At 41.9% G+C, this 17,362-nt stretch overlaps 2 protein-coding genes across 15 annotated transcripts in view; one reads left to right on the forward strand and one right to left on the reverse strand.

The window, feature by feature from the left end:
- LOC149312843 (H(+)/Cl(-) exchange transporter 3) overlaps window positions 1–5,621 on the reverse strand; it is a 60,125-nt gene extending 54,504 nt beyond the window's left edge. For 2 of the 5 annotated variants that reach the window (XM_089525501.1, XM_089525496.1), the window contains exon 1: window positions 5,513–5,621. The gene's annotated coding sequence lies outside the window, so the exon portion shown is untranslated. Of the gene's footprint in view, window positions 1–1,760; window positions 2,279–3,325; window positions 3,420–4,777; window positions 4,914–5,512 lie in introns of those variants that run through there. The other 3 variants (XM_089525498.1, XM_089525500.1, XM_089525497.1) reach the window with 3 other exon arrangements.
- A 929-nt stretch (window positions 5,622–6,550) lies between these two features.
- NEK1 (NIMA related kinase 1) overlaps window positions 6,551–17,362 on the forward strand; it is a 62,724-nt gene continuing 51,912 nt past the window's right edge. For 7 of the 10 annotated variants that reach the window (XM_089525506.1, XM_089525507.1, XM_089525504.1 and 4 more), the window contains exons 1-4: window positions 6,551–6,642; window positions 14,351–14,498; window positions 14,607–14,703; window positions 15,677–15,774. In XM_089525506.1, coding sequence (XP_089381632.1) covers window positions 14,382–14,498; window positions 14,607–14,703; window positions 15,677–15,774 — 312 coding nt within the window. In that variant the 5' untranslated portion in view covers window positions 6,551–6,642; window positions 14,351–14,381. The other 3 variants (XM_089525505.1, XM_089525513.1, XM_089525514.1) reach the window with 3 other exon arrangements.

The following is a 17,362-nucleotide window of genomic DNA, read 5'->3' on the forward strand; positions in this document are numbered from 1 at the left end:
GGGTAAACACGATGACTAAAAGCCTGGAAACCAAGCCTTGCAAGGAATGACTTTGGGAACTAAGTACATTTAGTTTGCAGAAGACTGAAAGGTGACATGATGGACATCTTCAACTATCTGAAGGGATGTCAAATAGAAAATGGAGCGAGCTTATTTTCTGCTGTTTCGGAAACTAGAACCTAAAACAAGGGCTTCAAATACAAGAAAAGAGAGTGCATCTAAACATTAGGAAGTACTTCTTTACTGTAAGAACTGCTCAACAGTGAGTGGATAAACTGCCTTGGAGGGTGGTGGACCCTTCTTGTTTGACAGTTTTTAAACAGAGATTAAACAGGCATCTTTCAGGAATGCTGTAATTGTATATTCATGTATGTTAGGGGACTAAACTACCGTATATACTTGACTATAAGCCAACTTCATGTATAAGTCGAGGGCAGGTTTTGGGGGCCAAAATTATGGATTTTGATATGACCCATGGATAAGTCAAGGGTAAAACTTAGGGGCATGTACCAAAGGATGTAAAGGAAGAAACAAAGAAAAATGATGCCAAATAACTTGCAAATTTCTGGCAAGGCTGGTGTTTCTTTTAGGTGCTCCCAGGACAGACTAAGCTGTTGCCTTTCGCCACACTACTCAGTAGAGGGGGTGGCTCCTTTTTTAAAAATAAGACTTCCAAACTTCTTCCCCTTCTTCCAGGCGGTAGACCTCTTCCCCCTAAGCTCCCCTTTACATTTACAAACAACCCCCCCCCCCACACTCAACATAGTACTGTATGTGAATTAAAATATTTTATTTTTAGTGTCCATATTTTTGTTCACACATTTATGTATACTCATTTTTTAAACATTTTATAAAGAAATATCATTCAAATTTGAACATTTTTATTTCAATACATTCAACACCAAACTCAACACAATGTTTATATTTGATGTGATACATGTGCTTGTTTCTGAGCACAAAGTTTACTAAAAAGAGGAGTGATAATAGAAAGAGCACCTTCCAGTTCTTTGGTGACCTCAAGTTTTCAGTACATTTACCCTTCATAGCTGCTAGTACGGAGAATCCAGTTTCACAAAAGGAGGTATCAGTACTTTAATAGTGACTCTGTCACCTCACCAGTAGCTCTGCCAGACCCAGGCATGGCTGCAAGTGGCAGGAGCAGCCCATTCCCACCAGTGGCAGCTGGCGGGAAGGAGTTGTGTTCTGCATCTGGTGGCCCTGCTGGCCAGGCGGTAAAGAGAGTTGATTCCCTTTGCCATTGAAAAGGCTATGTGCTTTGGGAGAAAGGGTTGGGGAAGAAAGCAACCATCGCTCCAACCATTTCTGCAAAGTGTATGCATCTAGAGAAATGGTTGGGACAGTGATCACCAAAGAGCCTAACAGCTTACCAAAGCCAGCTGCTCTGTCAATATGCAGACAGCTTCAGTATGTGGCTGAGAAAGCAGCATCCTTTGCTCCAAGCCCCTCCCAAACTGCTGTCATGCACACACAAGCCCCATGACACCCTGGCACTATTTCCTTCTCACTCACTATCACACAATCTGACACCGAATGTTGTTGTTGTTAACTGCCCTCAAGCTGATTTCAAGATGAGACATCTCCAAGACCCCCTGTCCTCCACTGCTCTGCTTAGTTCCTACAAACCTGTGATCTCCCTAATAGAGTCCATCCGTCTAGCATTCAGCCTTCTTTCCTAACATTATTGTCTTTTCCAATGAGTCATGAATTCTCATGATGTGTCCAAAGTACGCCAGCCTCACTTTTGTCATCATGGCTTCCAGGGAGATTTCTCGCTTGATCTTCAGGACCCATTTGTTTTTCTTCTTGGCTGTCCATAGCATCTTCAGCACTCTTCTCCAGCAACACCATCTCAAATGAATTGATTTTCTTACTATTTGTTTTCTTAACTGTCCAGCTCTCACAGCCATACATGGTAAGAGAGAAAACAATGGTTACGATTCAGCGTCTGAGGTCAGCGCATTACTTGAACCCCACTGTTTGAGAACCTAGGAACTGGATAGCTCTTGTGGCCCCTTCCAGCTCTTAAGATCTTGAAGTCTGCTTAAGTCAAAGGCTTTTTACATTAAAAGATGCAGTTTGTTGGTGTTACAATTTGTTCATTAAGTGCAATTCTTGGGAGTCTGGAAAATACGACAAATAATAATTGAAAACCATGATCTGCCTGTTGTACTGACAAAGCTATTTTCAAAAGAACTTGGTAGTTCTAGTGATAGTTGTGTTACTACTACAGCTTTTCAGCTGCATTATTTTTACATTCTTCATGCAAGTGCTCACAACTTATTTCAAATATTAAAGGATACGTTTTGAAGATTTGTTAAAGGTTATTACTACAACCTTGTAATGTTTACAGCCCTTCATTGTAAGTTCTTACAGATTCTTATTCCTATTATTAAAGGGCACAGCTTATGAAGATTTATCAAAGGTTGTTTTTGCTATAGGATACCAGACTTAAAGACTTATGAATAATAATTTTGAAATGACACTTGTTTGTATCATGAACACTAATCCATATAGTGGGCCCTTCTCTTACGTGGGGATCTGGACCCCGCTGCATAAGGGAAATCCAGTGTATACTGGAGCCCCATTAGAAATAATGGGATTCGTGCCTGTGGCACATGCACCATGGATGCACATCCCATTACTTCTTCCAGGGTGCACAAGGGTTTTTCCAGTGTGGCTTTCAGTGTATGCTGAAAGCTGCATAAGGAGTGCCCATGTACGATATGGGTGCACAGTATTTATGGATTCATGCTTTTTATATTTTATATTTACTGTTTGATGTCTTTGCATTTTATTACATTTGTATTTCCTTAATCAACACACTATCTTGCAGTAGTCTATTTTTTCCAACAGACAGGTTATGCTACAATTTTAGTGCTTCCCAAACTTTGGTTCTCAGTGTTTTGGACTTCAACTCCCAAAAGCCTCAGTAAACTTGGCCAATAGGAATTCTGGAAGCTGATGTCTAAATCACCTGGAGGATTAAAGTCTGGGAACCTCTGGATCTGCTTACTTATGAGCAATCTTCATTGAACTCAGTTGGATTTATTTTTGAGTAGACCCATTTAAGATTGCACTGTTAATAATCTGAACTGAACATTATTTTGCCACCAAAAATGCAAAACCAAGCAGAAATGTTTTGTATTCCTCTCCAAACATTCTGTAACTGCCAGTTTTGTAGTCACTATGTCCAGGAGTGAATGCCTTCTGCAGTTCCACAGCTGCACTGTATATACACAAAATAATGATTGCCAACTGAATTTAATATACTAAATACTAAAGCTTTCATTTAAAATTAAGTCACCATGAATTCAGTGACAGGAATGCAACAGCCTGATAATCTTCAAAACCAAAGTTAGAGCTAAACACGATAGGTATTGGTAAGAGGGAAGGTTTTCTCATCCTGATTTTTCTTGCATCATTGCTCCCCTTTCCTAATAAAAGTGGTACAAATATATGAAAGTTTCTAAAAGTTTACAAAAACATATGCAAGTCACATGATGGAGCCTTTTTGTGTACTAACACAGGAATTTCATTATATTAATGCAACGAATGCACAAGTTTTAAAAACTGTTTTGATTACATATAATAAAAAATAAACAAACCATATTGTTAATGAATGGAACATACCAAATCATACCATATCACATATGGAATTATCACAACAAAAGCCTTAAATATTGTGGTGTAGGAGTAAGTTCTATTGAAATTATAAACACTGATGTAAATAATGTTTTAGATTAAGACAGGCATTAACACTAACATTTTTAGTCATGCAACTAGAAGTGATTTAGCATTATGTGTCATACTACTTCATCTTAATCATTAAATACTACTCACCAAGGTAACTGTTGTGATACTATTAAACCCTCTAAACAGATCTCAGTGCTCCTGCTTTATGCTTTCATTTGCTTCATTCTTACCTCTTAAAGCTACTGTAAACTGTTGTACTGATAGAAAACTCTTTTTGTGAGAGTCATATGACCTTTCAGACTACAGCAGAACCATTAGGGAAATGTGTCATGTCTTTTAAATGCCTAACAACGGGGATTACTACAAATTATGAAGGAAAGATAACTGGAAGAATTTACAGTCCAGTACTGTAGTGGCCGAAAAGTGGGAAGCAGGGCTTAACCTTCTCTCTGCCAGCCAGGTTTCCTTAAAAGGTAGAAAGATACACACCACCAACAAAACACACAAGTTTAAGGAAGATGCAAGCCTTCCAGGGAAGAAAAATGGCACAGAGGATTATTTATAGGGGAGAATTATTAGGTATTAAAGTGGCTGAACAACCCCACATTCATATTCTCTCAGTACGTCTGTCAAGATAAGGAGTAGTTTTTGTTATGCATTCATTAGAAGGTTCAGTTCAATGGGATTCCAAACTAATCACAGAGAATCACAGGTTAATTAACTTAACTCTTCACTTGTTTCCTGTAATAGAAAAGGATTACAAAGAATACAATTCTGCCTTGGTAACTGCTGGACTTTAGCTCCAGCCCCCCCTCCTCCCCCCAATGCCCAGGAATACCAACATCTGTGGAGGCTCCAGTTTCAGTATAGGCAATGAGGCAGTAAAGCAGTACATAAAATGGCAAGTCAAGGTTTGCTCTTTGGAGTGTTTTTAGTATTGTCCTGCTGTGGATGTCTGGATCCATGGACACAGGAGGCTTGACTGCTCCTCAAATACCTTGGGAAGGGAGGAAATTCCGGACAGAGAGGACAAGATGAAGAACAGGGTGGAATAAAGGGATACCTTGAGAAGGAAGGACAAGCAGAAGACAGGAAGAAGCTCATGGAAGGTCTGGGTATCATCTCACTTTGGAGGACGGCAGGCACTGAGCTCCAGAAAGCCCCGGGGAAACGGTCGGGAGGAAACAGACTGCAGAAATCACAGCAACCCAGTTCGAGGCCGCCTGGGCTGCCCTGGCTGAGTGCGAGGGGATCCTGGGAACTGGAGTTTTGTGAGACACTTCGCCTTCTCCGTCAGAGAGCTCTGGGGCCAGAATAAACTACGGTTCCCAGGATCCCCTCGCACTCAGCCAGGGCAGCCCAGGCGGCCTCAAACTGGGTGGTTGTTGCTGTTGTTATTTCTGCAGTCAGAGCAATAAAGCCAATGTGGCCTCCTCTCTTCTCTTGCATGGGGAAGTCTCAGGGCTCACCAAGGGCCAGAGAAAAGCCCCCCCCAAAAAGACCCCGGCCACCATTCCTATCAGTGGTTCCCCAAAACGGCGCCCGTTAAGAGACTTTGGACTTCATCTCCCAGAAGCCTCAGCCACGTTGGCCAGCAGCCTGGGATTCTGGGAGCTGGAGTCCCAAATCCCCTTGAAGAGCACAGTTCGGGGACCACTGGTTCTAAAGGCACTCTTCGTAGTCATGCCGCTCAAAATGGAGGGCGTTTTGAACTCTCCTCCTGGGCTGGAGGCTGGGCTGGAGGACGGTCCGTCCCTTGTCCTGCAGCGCTGCGGAGCAACAAGGCCCTTGCCCCTACCTGGCCGCACAGCGCCGCCTGCTGATCCCCAGAGAACGGCTCCCTCATCCTCCTCCTCCTCCTCCTCCTCCTCCTCGCCGCCGAGCCAGGCGGAGACTGACCCCGCCAGGAGGCCGAAGGGGAGGAGCTACGGGCGACGGGGCGGGGCTCGGAGGGAAGGGCCGCGCGAGCCCTCGCCAGCCAATCGGAGCCCGCCCTTCTCTCGCTGACGCAGACGCAAACCATCCTTTCTTCCCCCTCCCGCTCCGGCGGCGACGTAAATGCTTTTTCTCAACGCGCATGCGCAGCGTCAAAACTCCCGTTCCCGCAGGCTTCGCTCTTATAAATTCTGGGATTTGTGGTTTAAGGATGTAGAACTTAGAATTCTCAGCCAGAGCGCTCTTAGGCCTCACTGAACTACAAAACCCAGAATGCACCAGGAGGCAGCCGGAGCAGTTAAATAAAACGAAACAGGCGCGCTACAAGAGTGAGGTCATGCCTTGTGTCCATACTGTTGCCAAGCGATCTTGGACATGTTCAAAATGACATTACAGTTAGAGATCAGGTTTTCTTAGCACATATCAGCAATGGACCCGGGAAAGGCAGGACGCTTGCTCTTTCTCTTCCTGCGGAGAGGGAACGGACTCTTGTCCGAACCTCTCTTTCACCGTCATTTGCTGTCTGGCTCTCTCTGGCTTTACATTTGTAAGCCGCCTTGAGGAGTCCCTGTCCTGAGAGGCGGGGTATTATAATAAGCCCAAGAACACAGAGCTGACTGGGGCGGCCACAGAATCCACTTTCCAAGCATTCCGTTTTGAGTGACGGTTGAGCTCCTCGCGCGGGCCCCGCCCCCTTTCCTCTGGTCACGTGACCCTCCGCTCGCGCGCGTTACCAGGGAGAAGCTGTAAGCAACCGCCGCTGCGGCGCTTCCGACCTTGAGCGCACGCACCCTAACCTTTTCGTCTTTCTGAGTTTCGCCCAATGGGAAGGGAGGTTCTAGGCCAACCGTCCAATGGTGACGCGGAGGGGGCGGGACCGAAGCTTGCTCTGCAAGAAGAGGGTGAGGTTGGAAGCATTCCCGCAAACGGAGGGTTTGCAGAGTCGACGGCGGTGCCTGCAGAGGAGCGCCTCCTTCTCGCGCTTCTCGCCTCGTAAGTCCCCTGGCGCTGGGCTGCGCCTTGGGCCACCACTGGAGGGGATGAAGGAGGGGTTTGGCAGAGCTGTGAGTTCGAACCCTGTCTCAGCCTCAGAGGATGGCGGTGGCAAACCCCGTTTCTGAAGCAACTTTGCCATGAAGAGCCATGGTGGGGTCCCCATGAATCAGGCAGTAGCCTTCCAAAGGACACACAGGAAGGGAAGGGAAGGGAAGGGGGGCGCCTTCGTTGTGAGTCATTGTGTTGTTGTGTTTTCTAAACAAAGGGCCAGGGATGGGGCCATGAGGCAGGCTGTGCCCTTTGTAATGGACTTCAGCTCCCAGAAGCCTCTGCCTTGGTGGCCAGGAGCCCAAGCCCCAAAACACCGCTTCCAGGGGACATATTGGGGGCCACTGCCCTAAAGAGCCCCTCCCTATCTGCGGCTTTGATTAGCCACGGATTTGGTTTATATGCCCTCTCTAGGGATATCTAGGGCCTCCAGTCCGACAGACCCTGACCACAGAACTGCCCTGGAGGAGCTGCAAAGGCTAGGAGAGTCTTCTCTCTAGGAATCCCTAGGTCTCTCAGGGCAACGTTTACAGTTAAAGTTGACCATAGAGTTGCATAGAGGAGGACCTAGAGGTTCCTAGAGAGAACATATTAATCAAATCCATGAATAACCAAAGCCACAAATACGGAGGGATGAGCCTATAATAAAACAATTAGAAATATCATGTACAAACAATGTAAAATGACAGACGTTAAAACCACACTGAAACCATGAACGAACACCCAAGCACCGCTCCATGATTGTACGTTAGATGTGAGTCTGAAATGGGCTGAGTAAATGTTCACAGGATTTCATTGAGTGTAGCTTTTTCAAAAAGTTAAAAGGTAGCATGAGTTCCCATTTTCATGAAATTGCTGCCATAGTCATTTTGCATCTTGACATTCCTTTCCCTTGAAGAAAGGCATGTTGTGAGCTTATGCATCATAAATGTCAGTCTTTAGCCATATTCAAGGATAGCCATATTGGCGTTGTTGTTGTTGTTGTTGTTATGTATCTTCACGTCATTTCCGACTTAGGCTAAGGCGACCCTTCACCAGATTTTTTTTGGCAAGTTTCTTCAGAGAGAGTTTCCCATTGTCTTCTTCTGAGGCTGAGAGAGTGTGACTTGCCCAAGGTCACCCAGTGGGTTTACTTGGCTGAGCAGGGATTCGAACCCTGGTCTCCAGAGTCATAGTCCAATGCTCAAACCACTACACTATGCTGGCTTTCCACATTGAGCCATGTAGCAAAGAGCAATAACATCCAAAATCCACAAAACAGTGATACCTTTATGAGGCCAATCAAAATGCACAAACTATATATTGCAAGGTTTCACGCTCCAGTGGCTTCTTCATCAGGCAATGATATTAAAAATGATACAGGAGTGGGGGACTGACAATGTTAGTCATAGCCCTGCATTTGGCCAACATTTTGTGGTTGTGCTCAGTTCAGATGCCATGGAAGGTTAATTGATGCAGGTGGGCCTCTCCTCCTTCTGTCCATGTGGATGCCGGGAGATTCAGTCTAGGAAACAAACTTTAAATTCGGTTTGCAAGAGAAAAACTCCCTTTGAGATGAGCATGAAAGTTAGAATCATCCAAGCCATTGTATTCCCCATTTCCATGTACGGATGTAAGAACTGGACAGTGAAGAAGACAAACTTGTTGTTGCTGTTAGTTGTTTCTGACTTATGCTGACCCTATGGCAAATACCTACTATGGGGTTTTCTTGGCAATATTTATTTTCTTTATATATCCCTCCCAAAAATGAACTAGGCAGTGTGCATGACATCAAATGTAAAATGTATACAGAATTAAAAATATTAGCCATTGCACTAGGAATGGGAAGGGCAGCTATGAAAGGTTAGAAAAGATCCCAAAGAATGAAGATATACAACAGAGCCTTAAAGTTAGAATCATCCAAGTCATTGTATTCCCCATTTCCATGTACGGATGTAAGAACTGGACAGTGAAGGAAGCGGATGGGAAGAAAATCAACTTACTTGAGGTGTGTTGCTAGAGAGGAGTGCTGAGGATACCGTGGACAGCCAAAAAGACAAAACAAATGGGTCTTTGAACAGATCAGGCAAATAGCCATGGCAGCCAAGATGATCAAATTGAAACTGCCCTCCTTTGGACATATCATGAGAAGCCATGAATCATTGAAAAAAACAATAATGCAAGGAAAGGTGGAGAGAAATAGGAAGAGAGGAAGACTGCATGGCAGATGGATAGATTCTACTGGGGAGGTCATCAGGTTGAATGTACAGAACCTAATCAAAGCAGTGGAGGACAGGGGGTCTTGGAGGTCTCTCATCCACAGGATCACTGCGGGTTGGGATCGACTGGAAGTTGCTTAACAACAACAAATTCTTTCCTCCCTGGAGTGGCTTAGATTGAACTTTCTCAGCAGCCTTCCCGGGCTGCATCTGCCCTGTCGAAATAATGCAATAAGTGCTCAGGGAATCCTGAGATTTGTAGTTTCATAAGGTCTTTCCCACCAGAGAATGCTAATGTCTCACAAAACTACAAAGCCCAGGATTCTGTAGGATGCGGCTGTGGCAAAGTGGTGTCAGACTGCATTATTTTGACAGTGTAGGTGCACCCGCAGCCTCTTAAATTGGAGGTAATCAGCACCTGCCATGGACAAGAGACCCCCCAGGTGTCTGGTCAAATCACACTCTCTCAGCCTCAAAGGCTGAAGAAACTTGCCAAGAAAACCACATGATAGGTTCACATTAGGGTTGCCATCAGTTGGAAATGACTTGAAGGCACATAACAAAAACAACTGCATAGAAATCAGTTAACAGGTGGCACCTTTTTGGATGTTAGGGCCTTCCACATTGGTGCCTTCTAGATGTTTTGGACTACAGCTGTCTCTCTGTTCTACCCAGCTGGTGGAGGGCTGGAGAAACACAAACTTTTGATGTTGGGTTGCAGAACCATTAATAAACAGTGCAATAAAACACTGGAAGGATGATGAAGGAGGTTTGGAGAAACAAAGACTAGTTGTTGGTTTGCAACAATGTTTCTTCACTAAAAGATGCAGTAGCTTCAGCTGAGAAGGAATGGGATTCTGATTTAGCTGATCCTACCATCCCTTGCTGAACATACATGAACAGCAAAACACTGCTACCCCCAGTGTGTTGACAAAGCATAGATCTGTATGTTTGGCCACCAGAATGTCAATCGTAAGAAAAGGGAGGTTGGTGAAAGAAAGAAAAAGGTAATCAATCGATGGAGGCATTTTGAGTGATCTCTAGAAAGTCCGAAACATTTTTGTTTACCTAAGCAGAGTTGACAGTTCCTGGTTGTTTCTTTTCACATGAAACATATTGTTAGTTTTGAATAAGAAGTGTGCTGAAATGTGTTCAACTGCTCTTTTTGTAGTTCAGGACAATCTCCCTATTGTTTCCGTGCTATTTCTTCCTCTGGTACCAAAACTCATTGAAAATGAAATGCATGGGAACCAGTCAGGTTTGCTAATTGAGGTATACCTCTACTGAGTTCAGATAGTTGGCATAGCATGAAGTTTATGAACTTTTTTGGATTGTTATGTATTTCTAACCTAAAATGTTGTTAGATCTTTGTCTACTCTAGTTAAAACAATGGTTAACTTTTTTAAACAAATGATATAACAACAGGATTTTTTGTCATTTATTTGTGCACAACTAGTTCAACTGTCAACATTCATTTATGAAGAAGTATATGAACCGTTCATTTCATTGAATCGTAGAGTTGAAGAGACCACAGGGGCCATCCAGTCCAAACCCCTGCCATGCAGGAACTCCCAATCAAAGCATCCCTGACAGATGGCCATCCAGCCTGTTTAAAAACCTCCAAGGAAGGAGACTCCACTACACTTTGAGGGAGTTTGTTCCACTGTCAAACATCCTTTACTGTCAGGAAGTTCCTCCTAATGTTGAGGTGGAATCTCTTTTGCTGTAGCTTGCATCCATTGTTCCGGGTCCTGTTCTATGGAGCAGCAGAAAACAAGCTTGCTCCCTTCTCAATATGACATCCCTTCAAATATTTAAACATATCACCTCTTAACCTTCTTTTCTCCAGGCTAAACATCCCCAGCTCCCTCAGTCGTTCCTCATAGAGCATGGTTTCCAGACCCTTCACCATTTTCGTCGTCGTCCTTTGGACATGCTCCAGTTTCTCAACATCCTTTTTAAATTGTGGTGCCCAGAACTGGACACAGTATTCCAGGTGGGGCCTGACCAAAGCAGAATACAGTGGCATATTACTTCTCTTGATCTATACACTATACATTTATTGATGCAGCCTAAAATTGCATTGGCCTTTTTAGCTGCCGCATCACACTGTTGACTCATGTTCAACTTGTGATCTACTTGAACTCCTAGATCCCTTTCGCACGTAGTCTCGTTCAGCCAGGTGTCCCCCATCCTATATCTGTGAATTTAATTTTTCCACCCTAAGTGCAGTACCTTACATTTCTCCGTGTTGAATTTCATTTTGTTAGCTTTGGCCCAGCTTTCTAGTCTATTCAGGTTGTTTTGAATTTTGATCCTGTCTTCTGTAGTATTAGCTACTCCCCCTAGTTTGGTGTCATCTGCAAATTTGATAAGTATGCCACCAATTCTGTTATCCAAGTCATTGATAAAGATGTTCAATAGCACTGGGCCCAGGATAGAGCCCTGTGGGACCCCATTGGTCACTTCTCTCCAGGATGAAAAGGATCCATTGTTGAGCACCCTTTGGGTTTGGCTGGTCAACCAGTTACAAATCCATGTAACAGTTGCCTTGTCCAGCCCACATTTTACAAGCTTGTTTGCAAGAATGTCATGGGAAACTTTGTCAAAAGCCTTACTGAAATCAAGATATACTATATCCTCAGCATTCCCTTCGTCTAACAAGCTGGTAATTGTATCAAAAAAAGAGATTAGATTTGTCTGGCGTGACTTGTTTCTCTGAAACCCATGTAGACTCTTCGTAATTATGGAATTGCCTTCTAGATGTTCACAGACTCTCTGTTTAATGATCTGCTCTAGAATCTTTCCTGGTATTGATGTCAGACTAACTGGACGATAATTGTTGGGATCCTCTTTCTTCCCCTTTTTGAAGATGGGGACAACATTTGCCCTCCTCCAGTCTGCTGGGACTTCTCCTGTTCTCCAGGAGTTTTCAAAGATGATTGCCAATGGCTCCGATATTACATTTGCCAGTTCTTTTAATACCCTCGGATGTAGTTCATCTGGTCCTGGAGACTTAAATTCATTTAGATTAACAAGGAATTCCTGTACTATCTCTTTACTTATTTTGTGCTGAAATTCCCCTATTCTGTCCTCTGCTCTTTTATCCTCAGGTTGAGCAACCTTTTCCTTTTCTGAGAACACAGAGGTAAAGAAGGTGTTGAGTAATTCTACCCGATACAACCTTTTGGCCAACAATGACTTAAAGTAACAGTTAGTCAGTCTCTCACAATGATTTTGAGGAATCTGGGCCCATTCCTTCTTAGAGAGGTGCTTCAGTTTAGTGACATTTGACAACTAGCTTGCATGAAGAGCTCACTTCAGATCCCACTATAAAATTTTGATAAGTTATCCTAAAATGGTGTTTCTGCAAGAAGAAGAAAGTCACCAGTCTTTTATTGCTCCTTTGTATTGTTAGTGATCATTGTCGTGTTGCATAGCTCACTTTTGGTTCAGCATCTGCTCTTGGACAGATGGCTTGACATTCTCTTCTACATCTTCTGGTATACTAAAGATGCAGTTGTGGCGATAGCAAACTGTCCAGGTCAAGAGGTGACAAAGCAGGCTCATATATCACATTTCCACCACTTTGGTTGATGACCAATTCTGTGAACATCTTCTAAAAACACAAAAAATATGTTTTCACCAAACATATTTTTCTTTGAGTCCAAAAAATTGACTCAACTGTCCAGTTAACATTGTTCCAGAGGTCTCAAATCATTTATCTTTGTCATTTACCTTTAGCAAATTTCAGGTATGCAGCAATGTTCTTTTTAGAGAACAATGATTTCCTCTTGGCTGTCCTTCCATGAGCATCATTCTTCAGTCTTTTCCAGCTTGCCAGATTATAAATGTTCACATTGCCCAAGGCAAGAATAGTCTACAGATACACAGATGTTGCTGTGGAATTGCTTATTACTTCCTGGATGAAATACCAATTTTGTAAGGAGAGATTTTGGTAGGATGGCATTCCTGAGCAGAGTAACTACAGTGGGCCGTACCTTACATGGGGAAACCACTCCAGACTCTTCCCCCCCCCCCCAGCATAATGCAAAAACGGTGTATTCTTAAGCCCCATTGAATACAATGGAGCTCCTGCTCACGGTACGGCATTTCATTTCATTACAGTGCGGCTTCAGCATAAGCCGAAAGCTGTGGGGGTACTATATAGTCTTGAACCTTCTCAATATGCAGACTGTCTGGCACTATTTGGTAGAACACCAAATCCTTCACAATTGTTTTGTAACCAACACGTTTCAATTACTGATTTTCTGGGATCAACAAAGATGGCTTTTGTATCATGACATGTTTCCACACAGTCATGTGGAGGGGACCAAATTTAGAAGGTTTTTGATCCTTTTTATGGGATAAAACCTCCCAAACTCATTGCTGCAGCCTAAAGTGATTACTTAAGCACATGATTCCAATCATTCCCTTTGAGCTGAAGCAAATAAGGGCTTCACTTACTTTTGTATTTTCCCTGACACTTATGTATTCAAGATTTGCCCAATTTGTACATTGTTTTAATTAATAAGATATAATTGTTTGGTATAAATCCAGTTTTTTGGTGTAAACCCTATTGGGTGTTTAGAAAAGGGGCTGATTTTGATTCCAAGATACCATGATGAAACTATAGAATTTCTGTAGTTATTGTTAGGGTTCACAAACTTTTCTTGTTCTCAAGAGCTATGCTATCACACATATCCCATAATCATTTTGAAGTATCCATTTAAAACTTGTACTCCTCATGTTTTCTGGAAAGCCTTATGTTTACTTGGAAGTGGATTCCACAGATGAGGCTTTAATCCTTACTTGGGAATAAGCTTCACTGAACTCAGTAGGACCTACTTCCAAATAGATATGCATAGGGTCAGGTGTTCCAAATGGAGAAACTCATATATATGCTTCTGTGGAAATAATAATAAATGCTGTAGTGCTCCTTCTCTGACTTGTACTGCAGGTGTGACTTACATCATCTTAGTATATAACAAGTGAAAACGTCTTATCTGGTAAAGCATGTGCACGTTTCTGTGCTCCATGGAAAAACATCTTCCGCGATATGGAAATGGGACAGTGCAAACTTACCTGAAGCAGATATTATTTTATTGATGAACTTTGAGAGTTCCACATGGAAAGGACTGAAGGGATGTATGGTATTAAAAAGAGAACTAATTTAGAATCTGAAATGTAATGCATCATTGGATTTACCATGCAAAGGGATCTTGTAGCACCTTTGAGAGTAACTGAAAGAAAAAAGCTGGTAGTATGAGCTTTCGTAGACTTGAGCCAAGTTTCCGAAAGCTCACTCTGCCAGCTTCTTTTTTTCAGTTACTCTCAAAGGTGCTACAAGATCCTTTTGCATACTGATTTTTCAGACTAACATGCTATGTCTTTGGATGTGGCAGGTACTGTAAGAACAAAGTAGTTGTTTTGTTCAAAAGTATACTTTTTCTCCCTAGCTCATGCATAAGGATGCCTTAGAAAAATACCATGGACAAATATATTAAGGTGCAAAAGATTGGTGAAGGATCTTTTGGAAAAGCAATTCTAGTCAAATCGAAAGAAAATGGCAAACAATATGTTATTAAGGAGATCAATATATCCAAGGTGAGTTTCTCCAATTCAGTTTGTTTTTATTATATTACCTTTTCATATATATATTTTAAAAAATACCTGTAGCCCTCTCTTTCTCACTCAGTCTCATTTTTTTTAAAGATGTCAAATAAAGAGAGAGAAGAATCAAGGAGAGAAGTTGCTGTGTTGGCCAACATGAAACATCCAAATATTGTCTTGTATAGAGAATCCTTTGAAGGTTAGGCTTAAAAATAACATGACGTTTTGAAATAATACACTCAAGTATGAAAACATGAAACTGGATCAAAAGGGCTGAATTGGTAGGATTTTTATATACTTAGTAGTTGCCTTTTATTGGCCTAAATCAGTGTAACATTTACAGAGGAAAACAGTATGCCCACAGACTTCCATTGATTTTCCAGTTGTGTAAATGGGTAGTGTATATGTTCTTTTTGTCATGTGCTACCACGTGCATAGCTAGTTGCATGAATGGAAATAGCATTGAAACAATCTGAAGATTTTGTGAAAGATTGGAAACCATTTGTGAATTTTTTTGAGCAATAAGTAATCTGATGATGAAGTAATTTGAGGTTATGGTTAATAGTAACCTCAGTAAGTTAATTTAGTTGAATCTGTAATAGGAGAATAATATTCTTTTTTGTTTATGGATTTGTAATTTTCTCATTACAGTTTGGATGGGAGGGCAAGGCCCATTTGTATTTTTGTTAGCCATACTTAATATATTATTTTACGTTAGGTTAGGTTTATATATATTTATGTTTGCACGTCTGGTCTTTTTCCTTTTCTTCTTTTCCGTTTCTATTACTCTGAATGTTCCTTTATGTTGAATTATACTATTTATATCAAAACACACATATATAATGAAACTGCACTCGATTCCCTCCTTTGACATAGTGCAAAAGTAGGTGTGTCTAAGCACAACTTTATCTTAATTAACAGAAGAACACCATCAGATGCTGACTATTGTTAAGTTCTGGGAAGTATATTTTACTTATCACCATGATTCCAACATCCTTGGTTAGAAGCAGATTTAAGGTTAGAATCTGGCTATGAGTTTCTCATCTTTCCTGTTTGAGTTTTGTAATTTAATACGTGGAAACTAAATAAGAAGGTATTGCCTGCTGTGGTTTAGCTGGTAATGTCAGTGACCATATGTCACACAAGCTTGTTTCCTTTTTGTTTTTTTACAGAAGGGGGTTGTCTCTACATAGTGATGGATTATTGTGAAGGAGGAGATTTGTTTAAAAAAATTAATGCTCAGAAAGGTGTCCTGTTTTCTGAAGACCAGGTAACTGATTGTGAGATTGATACTACTGGATGCTCTGTCTTTTTATAAACATCTACTATGGTGATCTGTGAATTAAGAGATCTGTGTATCTTAGCTGGTTATGGTGGCCAATTTTAATTTAATTTTGTAAAGACCATGTCCCTCCCCAAAGAGTAAGGGTGATGTTCTTAGCATTGTATTGCACCTCTGAAGTAGAACATTCAGGCAAAGGGATCCACAGTTCTATTTTCCAAACCAAACCCTCTGGCAATTGTGATAACTTCTGTCCTTCTTCCTGACTATAGAACTGGGAATGATACTTGTGTATGAGTGTCGGTATGCAGAAGTGCAGCATGACAAGGACAAGAGCCAGGCCACTCCTCATTCTGAGGCTCGAAGAGCTTTAGAAATATATCAGAAGTGCAATAACAGTTCCTCTATATGTCTCTGGCTACAGACTCAAAAGTGGTTTTGAGGCCTACTACTTCCATTCTGAGTTTCCAGCATGTCTTGACTTGAATGCTTGAAATTTGAGAGGGGAGCAGTCTCTTCTCTCCCTCCCACCAGCTTAAACCTGGTTAGGCTAGCTGGGGCTTGCTTTGAATGAGTTTCCAAAATTAATTTGGAGCACCTTGGAAATGGAAAGCTAAACCCCTGCCATTCTCTGCAACTCAAGTCTTGTGTATAGAAGAGGCTTGGAACCTGGTGGTTTTTGTTTTTCAAGGACTAAGACAGCTGGTTTTGAAAATATAATGAAGTGGGATAATTTTTTTGTCAAAAATTGCAATTATGACCAGATTTGAGATAGAAGTGGTCCCAGTATCTACAACTGTGCTATTTAATTCAAGGTTCTAGCATTTGTGCTCAAGTTAGAATGAAATATTTCAAGCTTCAAACAGCTTGGTAATAAAATGATTTACTCAGACATAAAGGGTCACCTCACTATTCTACAGTTTATTAAGAACTTCTGCTTTCAAACTTCTGATGATCCCAGGACTTAATGACACAAACAAATTGTTCAGTTATGCTACACTGTTTAAATAAACAATGCTCTGACCACTACTGGAGGAAGCATAGAGCAAGGGAAGTGTGATCTGTAGGCTGAATGTAGGCCCCAGTGCCATTTTGGCAGGCCCCCAAGCCCCCCCCCCCTTGAGTCTACATACATAATTGTTCAAGGAAAGGTAAATTCACACCTGAAATCAACTAAAATGCCATGAGGAGTGGCATTCAAACACACCTGATCACATAGAATCCCTTATTTCATCCTTTTAGACTGGAAAATTGCTGGAAAAAATGGAAGTAGGAGCCAGAAGTCATTTCTAGTCACTTTCCTGTTGCATTTTTGGCTAAAAATGCAGAAATACTGTATGGACATACAGTCGGCCCTTCTTATACATGATTTTTTTATACATGGATTCAGGTGTCCACGGTTTGAAAATGTTCAAAAACAGTATAAATTTCAAATATTAAACATTGATTTTCCACTTTTTATAAGGGACGCCATTTTGCTATGTCATTATATTTAATGGGACCTGAGCAATACAAGGGTCCACTGTATTAACTTCTTTGGTAAGCATTCAGTCACATAAGAAAATATAGTGGTCAC

Source organism: Sceloporus occidentalis, unplaced genomic scaffold (genome assembly GCF_023333645.1).
Source record: "Sceloporus occidentalis isolate IW3139 unplaced genomic scaffold, rSceOcc1.0.p SCAF_5, whole genome shotgun sequence".
NCBI lineage: Eukaryota > Metazoa > Chordata > Lepidosauria > Squamata > Phrynosomatidae > Sceloporus > Sceloporus occidentalis.